Raw genomic sequence first — 8,173 nt, forward strand, 5'->3', positions numbered from 1 at the left:
TAACTAAAGGTTTTAAAAAGTCATGATATTTTTTGAATCTGTCAACATTGTGCGAATCAAGATTTTCTTTAAATCTACCAAAAAATAATTATACCTAGTAGGTTTTTTGACCCAGGATTTGCCCGCTTTTCTGAACGGTCACGCGAGTGCATAAAAAGTTACAGTTTGCTAAAGCACATCTAGATTTGCCATAAGTATTGCACATCTAAGTCATATGTCATTGATCTTACATTGAGATTCATGTGAATATTTTATTTCTCTTTTTTCTTTTTCTTTTTATGCTTGATTCACTCATTTAGATGTGCAATAACTAGAGCACATCTAGATATGCTCTACACACACCCAAAAAGTTAATTTGATTGGGTGAGCCAGACCGAAAACGCTCCGTCGCCGGTAGCTTACCAGCCTTTACATAATTTTCTCTTAAACGTTCTGCATCGCTGCAGCATTTTTTTTTTTGAGAAACCTGCATCGCGGCAGCTATATCTCGCTATAGCGAGCTCCCTTGGTCTGATTTTTTTTCCTGCCCGTTACAGCACAGGGCCGGCCCATTTTCGTCCATCTCCGGAGCTATATCACTGGATGTGTTCGCTTCGGTCGCTTGACGCGGAGTTTCTGCTCCCGTGCTCATCTGCACCCGCGTTTAGAAAAAAATCAAAATAAATAAGAGAAAAATTCAAATAAATTCATTTTTTTGCGTGATAAATAATTTGATGCGTGAGGTCCGCTCCAAATTTCATCTCATTTGGACATCTGATCGGCTGTCGGAAAAAAACAATTTCAGGGTCTGTAAAAAAGTTTACTGTTCACGCACTGTTCTGACCTGACTTTTCTTTTTTGCCGAGAGCTGCTCAGATGTCCAAATGAGTTGAAGTTTGGAGCGCACCTCACGCATCAAATTATCTACCACACAAAACAGATTGGATTTTTTGAATTCTTTTAGTATTTGTTTTGAGTTTTTTTCCGAGCGGGAGCAGATGAGCCTGGGCACCGAGTTGGATTTCCGTCGCTCTCTTCGCTATTTTTTTGTCTATTTCTTTGTTTCTTTCTCGTTCATTCTTAGGATTTCCTTTTTCATTTTCATTTTTATTTTTTCTTAAGGTCTCTTTGTTTGTTTTCGGTTTTCAGTGAATTTTATGGGTTTTTATATTTCTTTTTATTCATTCCTTTGATTATCTTTGATTATTTATCTTTTTTCATTTTTTAATTGTGTTCAATGGTATCCTTTGGCTTTTTTAAAGAAAGGTCTACCCTTTTTTCCAGATCAAATGTACATTTTTAATACATAAAAACAGTTTTTATGCATCTTTAAACAATTTAAATACTTGAGTAATATTTTCTTAAATATATATTCTGCTGTTTATTTTTTCATACACCTTGTACATTTTTTGTATTTTAAGATATACTTTTTATGTCAAAAAATTTCATGTACATCAAGACTTTTTTATACATTGTTTAATAAATTTTAAATGCATGGTTAACATATGTAAATACAATGACTAACACGGGCGTGGCCGGGTGTTTGGGCCCGCCGGCGTGCGCCTCCGATTCCTTGGCCTCGGCCGGAGAGCATGTGTGGCCATCCGTGCTTGGTGGCTTGCACGGCGGGCACTCCTCGTTTCAGTAGCGAGCGTGCCGCACACCATGCCGCCGTTTACCTCTAGCTTGGATCCGGATCCCGCGGGACGACGCACCACCAAATGGGTTGCGCCGGCATCATAGTGTTCGGGCGCCCGACGGTCCGCACTGCGTATGACAAGTCAGAGGTACATCGCCTCCCACAATGAGTCCTGACAAATACAATCACCATTTTCGTGAACACAATGGATTCCCACCAGAAGGAATGCATCCGCGGTCGCGCGCAATCCTCCCGGGAGCGATGGAGAGTGGCACGGACTGCCCTACCCTCCTTGGGACAGCAAGGGACAAGTTCGGAGTCAAATCCACTACCTGTCATGCCAGAGACGACCGGAATTCGTCGGAGAAGAGCTAGGGGCGGCGAGGAGTGAACTGCAGTGGAGTGGAATGCGGCTATGATTTCGTCCTGAGTGCAGATAGCGTTGAATGTATGTGGGGTCGGGTGGGCCATAGTTGGTCGGATCCTACATGGCAGGCGCGTCTGGGCATCTCCATATCTACCCCACATATGGGTTGGATATATGGGTTACTGGTCAGCCCGGGTGTCCCGGCTGTGATTCGAGCAATCGGTTGGGTGGGAATTTTTCAGACAGTGACCGGGCAAGCCGCTAGTCCGTTGAGGCGGATATTGGTCGTCCAGTTGTAGATGCTCTTGCTAGATCTTTCTCCCTAATCATTTTCAATCTGAATTCTTCCGCCTAAAAAATTTACGGTATGTTTTCATTCTCATCCCAAACATTTTTTTCATAAAATCTTTGCTCTACAGGCTTAGCATTGCCATGTTTATGTTTTGCATGGTCTTGATCGAAAGTTTTAGATGAGCATGGATTTCAGGATGTTTCTAGTGGAGTTTAGTCATATGGTTCACTTAGGTTCACTTGTGTATCGATCTATGGGACTGGAAAAAAAATTTAGATGTTTACGAGGAGGTCCGCTCACATAACTCACAGTGAAGCTTCTCGTTCGTCCAATGAAGTTGCACGTATGCAACAAGTTCATTTTCAGGGGACCAACTTCCTCAACCGCGCTATAGAGAAGAACTATTGACTCGACAAGAGAGGAGTACAACCAGAATTTTATCAGACATAAGAATTTGACTAAGATCTCACGGATGGCAACACTCAATTATTTCATACCACATATCTCGATACACGTCAATCAGTCTACATCGTATTCATGCCATCGGCCATATATAGCTAACATGAGCAGATAAGTAGGTGCGGCCGGGCGTGAGCATTCCCTTCTACCGTGCGTCGCCATGCTCATCGACTGTCACCCAGATGATGCTCAGCTTAGTGAGAAAGTGGCACACGGCCACATCACCTGGCCGAACGTTGTGCAGCTCGAAGAACGGGTTCTTCGGGCTCCACAATGACGTGTCGAGGTGGCACACGGCCATGACTTCCATGGTCGCCGGCGAGGCAACCTCCTCCACGCTCGCCAGCGTCACCATGTACGCAGACGTAGGCCTGGACGTGTGGCAGTAGTACACCGCGTACGGGTAGGTCAGGTCATGGCAGGTCACGACCTCAGATGATGAACCGGAGAGCTTCCGTGCAGCCGTCACGTTGTACCTCCCCCTAAGCGCCGGTGTCCCCGGGCCATCCATGGGCAGATCCACGGCGGAGAACGCACGGACGTTGCCCCTCCCAAGGAGGGACGCCGGCAGCTCGACGAGGGACTCCAAGGAGGTGGCGCAGCCTGCTTTCTGGCCGGGGAGCGTTCGTGGGTGCTCGCAGGTGTCCAGCGTCCACCGTATCTCTCTGGTCATCGTGAGTGACGCCGGCGCGAACATCGTGATGATGTCGGAGAGGTGTTCCGTGGAGAATGGGATGGAGTCGGCGACGTCACCGGAGAGAAGCGCCGGCATGGAGGCGGTCGGCGGGATGGTCGGAGTGATCAAGGACCCTGGCCTCAACATGTCGTGGAAGAAAAAGACATCCGCCTCTTTCTTGTTCTTGTAGCTGTGAGCGTGAACATGGTGGCTCCCCTCTCCTTTTACTGCAACAGGTACAATGGCAAAAACTCAATTGAGAGGTTGTATGTACTAAAATAATGAACTCTACTTCCTTGTAAGAAAATGATATTCACCTTGATTCAGAACGTCGGCTTGTTCATCTTTCTCTTCAACTGACCCATATGACATACTGACTTCCTTTGAATTTTCTTCGTGTGATGTGGAGCCTTCCTTTAGAATCTCCTGGCCGTCTACACCATAAGACACTGAGATTTCTTTTAAATCCCTTTCACCTTTTAACCCGTAGGATCCTGATGCTTCCTTGCTAATTTCTTGGTCCTTTGATCCATATGTTACCGATATTTCCTTTCGATTTTCATGGCCGTCTGCACCATAAGACACTGAGATTTCTTTTAACTCCTTTTCACCTTCTAACTCATATGATCCTGAGTGTTCCCTCAGAGTTTCTTGATCTTCTGATCCGTATGACACAGATCTTTCCTTCAGATTTTCACGGTCATCAACACCATAAGACACTGAGATTTCTTTTAAATCCTTTTGACCTTTTAACCCAGATATTCCTGATGCTTCCTTTGAAATCTTTTGGCCTTTTGATCCATATGACACAGATATTTCCTTTAGATTTCCATCTTTCCAAGGTGTGTAGGCTGCAAGGATCTTCTTTAAATTTAGTGCAACTTTCTTTAAACACTTTGTACCTTCTAACCCATATGACACTGAGATTTCCTTTACATTTTCTTCATGTGCCAATTCTTCCTTTGGAGTATCATCGCTGTTTATACCATAAGACAGAGATATTTCTTTTGAATTATTTTCACCTTCTAACCTATATGACCCTGAAACTTTTTCGTGGGCTTCTCCAACTTTTGATCCATATGACACTGATATTTCCTTAAGGTTTTCATCTTTCAGTGTTGTATATGCTGCAAGGATCTTCTTCAAATTTAATGAAACTTTCTTAAAATTGTTGTCACTCTCTGACCCATATGGCACTGATATTTCATTCAGATTTTCTTCGATTTTTGTTCTATGCGCAGCATTTTTTTCTTCCACATAATTATTAGCTTGTAACCCATGTGACAATGGTTGTCTCCTCAGATCCTTACCAATTATTGGCTCATGTGTCATCATGACCTTCTTTCTACTCTCTTCACCATGAGAACCATGGGCCTCTTTTAAATCATCTTTAACCTGTGATATGATATGAACATGGTTGTCCCTGTGACCACCTTCTGAGTTGACTCTTTCATAGTTTGGTCCAATTTTTTGCTGCACTGTAATAAACTAGATGTTACTGGGACTAATTATAACATCATCTCAAGAAAATGCGCTGAATGCACATATGTCGTATGCATGACAAATTTTAGCATGGTACCTCTGACCCCTCTTTTTACATGTGAGGTAAGAAGATAAGAGTTAATCAAGGCACTAATTCATAAGATAAACGGCTAAGATCTATTTTATACTCTTACCTCTCATGTGAAAAGAGGAGGTAAGAGGTACCATGTTAAAACTGCTCCGTATGCATATCAACAGACACGAGTCAAAACAGAAATGAAACTAACCAAACTCGTGTTTCTAGTACGCACAGACACTGATCATATATATCCATGTGATAAAAGGATACATTTACACCAAATATTCTATCTCTCAAATATTTTATTTTCCTGCATCTAGACACATTAATTCCTCCTCAACTATTATTGTCCAACCATTGCTTTGGTTTAGTTTACAGTACACAGTGTGAGCTCCAAAACACTCAAAATTACGTGTACGTTAATTATCAAAAACGTTGAAGAGAGAGAGAGAGAGAGAGGAGAGAGAGAGAGAGAGAGAGAGAGAGAGAGAGAGAGAGAGAGAGAGACCTTTTGGTTGGGCTAACAGGTCGCTGATTGCCGGGGGAATGGGAATTCCTGGAAGCGCGGCCTCCCAATATGCCGTCTGTGTCTGCATGTTTGTCAGCGTCATCTTGGCCGCATCGGCAAAACTAGCATGCTGGTTACCTTGTCCTCCGACAATCTGCATGCAACATAACAAATAACAGTATGATTGTCATTACGCTCGACTTACAAATCCGCACTTACTACATATATAGGGACGGCCATTCGTACGTCCATGTGATGCACGCACCAAAATCAATGAGACGAGTGGTGTATGTATGCACTCATGAGCAGTTTTAACATGCTCCCTCTTACCCCCTCTTTTCACATTGGTGGTAAGAGTATATAATAAATCTGAGCCGTTAATCTCATCAATTAATGGTCTGATTAACTCTTACCTTCTTACCTCGTATGAAAAAAGAAAGGGTAAGAGGGAGCATGTTAAAATTTGCCATGCACTCACCAAAATCAATGAGACGAGTAGCAGAAACAAATCCATATTCGTGGGTTGCTATGTGTGGCAGTGCTGGTAGGAATGGTGACTCAAATCAGTTCATCGGATGCCCTATTTATAGTCCAGATGCGGTTGTTATTTGCAGAAATTATTGCTTAACAAGTACGTACATCACGTGACCTATTTATAGTCCTGATGCGGTAGCTAGTTGCACAAATTATTGCCAGACAAGTACATGAACAGATGAATTCAAAATTCATGAAAGGTACAAGCTGGCCTACAGATATGAATCAAATGTCACCGTATCAATCTGACCAGTGACCACCCAACCACTGACATAAGCTCTTATAGTTGAAAACTACACCACGCGTTTCTCGTGCTTCTTTTTTTACTGCATGTTGCAGTCCACTGTTCCTAATGTACTATACTGGATGTTTATATAATAATTGTTTGTTAACATTTTATCGGGATAAAAAACTAGCATTTTTTGAACCAGGGTAAAACAAGCATAATTCCAGAGTCTTGAGTGGTACAAGCTGGCCCCACGGACCCCGGGGGACAAGATATGTGGATCAAATTATCAGGAAAAAACACTATGCCCCTGTGTCGCCCTTGGGCGACTCGGGAGGTGCCTCCATGCTGCCGCCACCAGCTTCCTCTAGTTCGTGCCTCATCCCCTTGCTGCCGCCAGTGTTTCTTAGACAAAGCCCGCTTGGTCGGTGGCAGCGAGGTCCTTGCTCCTGGGCGGTTGTTGAAAGTTCCTAGGCACGGGTTGGCGGGTGATGTACGGCATCAAGGCTCTACGATCTCCCTTGCGGATCAATGCGTGCTCTTCCACTGCGTCAGACTCAACTTTCACTGTGAAACATAGCATCTTGTTCGACAAACGTGTGTCATGCTATATTGGAGGTTCGACGATCGTGTGTGTGGCTACCAATATCGATTGGTTCGGTATAGTTGGTTGCATGACTCAGGGCATGATAGATTTGTAGTTTGGTGGGTGCGGCCTTAGGTGTGACGCGGGTTTGATGACTTCCTAGTGGCCGTGGTCCTGGTAGTAGGAGGGAGATTTCCAGCCCAAACTTCTACCAGCGCCAATCCCTTTGATTGTCACCAGCGGCGGCAAAGGGGCATTCATCTTTGGAGTTGGTCGGACGGGAGCTCTAAAGCAAGAGGTGAATTTATCAGAGATCCGCCAATGTCAAAGGGTTGCAATGAAGGTCATTCGTGGCTATCCCCGGAGGATACCGTGGTGGCTTTTGCAGTGCTATATGGTGCACCTCCTTCAAGATGGTGACAGGAACACCATGTCATATCCGAGATGAAAATCCGCATTTCGACCTTTCTTGGTCAGAGCCAGTAGCGATGAACTTCTATCATTACCTTGGTAAAGGCATTGTCTATGTGTCCATGCTCTAGCCTTGATGTAATGATATTGAGGATGGAAATTTTTATCCAGTTCGTCTTTGGCAGGATGCCATGGCCTCGGTGCAAGTGTGTTCTCCCTTCTTGAAGGTGTTGTCGTGGAAAAGGTCGACTTAGTTGTGGGTATCTTTTTTACTGGTTCTCAATTTTTTTTCTATATTATGTCTTTGCATGTTGATGACTTTGACCAGGTTGGCTTGTATCAAATTCAATAATATTATGTTCACTACTAAAGAGCTAAAAAGCACTGGCCCGCCAAATCATGTCATTACTGACACAACACCTATCGGAAATATGCCTCAGAAGCAATAGTAAATGTTATCATTTATTTCCGTATTCGTAATTAACCATTATATTTATGTTCTATGCAATGGTTCTCAAGTCTGCATATAAATGAGATTCCAAGGAGAAAGTCATTTGCATGTGAGGAATAATAAACGCCAAATAGATCATTAGTCTTGCCTCTAAGCTTAGCTCATTTAACGTTGATGATCCTGTTTTCTTGATCATGGGCATTGTTCAAGTAACAAGGATGTCGGCAATAATGCAAACATATTGTTGGCAGAACAATAGTGTTGGATAGACTCAAATTATGGTATACCGCAAGATTCGTCGTCAACTTTGTTGTCTTAGCATAATATGTTAATGTATACTCATGTTAGACCATGAGAATATCGTAGGACTTTCATATCAGATGGTTACTATGGGTTATCAAATGTTACTCGTAATAGGATAGCTATAACATTGTTTACGTTCAAGAATCAACTTTGGACTATGGGGTATCCTTAGTAGCATGGT

The 8,173-nt window shown here is 43.2% G+C and overlaps 1 protein-coding gene across 1 annotated transcript; it reads right to left on the minus strand.

The window, feature by feature from the left end:
- Window positions 1-2,743: 2,743 nt before the first annotated feature.
- On the minus strand, window positions 2,744-6,098 carry LOC125527737 (BURP domain-containing protein 12-like). Its single transcript, XM_048692250.1, has 4 exons — window positions 5,960-6,098; window positions 5,482-5,635; window positions 3,730-4,890; window positions 2,744-3,639 (listed from the first exon to the last, which is right to left on the minus strand). Exons 1-4 carry the CDS (start codon window positions 5,993-5,995, stop codon window positions 2,882-2,884), a joined length of 2,109 nt encoding a protein of 702 aa, XP_048548207.1. The 5' UTR covers window positions 5,996-6,098; the 3' UTR covers window positions 2,744-2,881.
- Between the last annotated feature and the right edge of the window lie 2,075 nt (window positions 6,099-8,173).

This window comes from Triticum urartu, unplaced genomic scaffold (genome assembly GCF_003073215.2).
Source record: "Triticum urartu cultivar G1812 unplaced genomic scaffold, Tu2.1 TuUngrouped_contig_4381, whole genome shotgun sequence".
Classification (NCBI taxonomy): Eukaryota; Viridiplantae; Streptophyta; class Magnoliopsida; order Poales; family Poaceae; genus Triticum; species Triticum urartu.

Excerpts from the sequence above, each read along its gene's own strand:
- LOC125527737 (XM_048692250.1), bottom strand. The coding sequence starts at position 5,995 with ATGGATTTGTTTCTGCTACTCGTCTCATTGATTTTG. Across the intron at positions 4,891-5,481 it reads CCTGTTAGCCCAACCAAAAG|TGCAGCAAAAAATTGGACCA; the intron begins GTCTCTCTCTCT and ends AGTTTATTACAG. Across the intron at positions 3,640-3,729 it reads AGCCGACGTTCTGAATCAAG|TAAAAGGAGAGGGGAGCCAC; the intron begins GTGAATATCATT and ends TACCTGTTGCAG.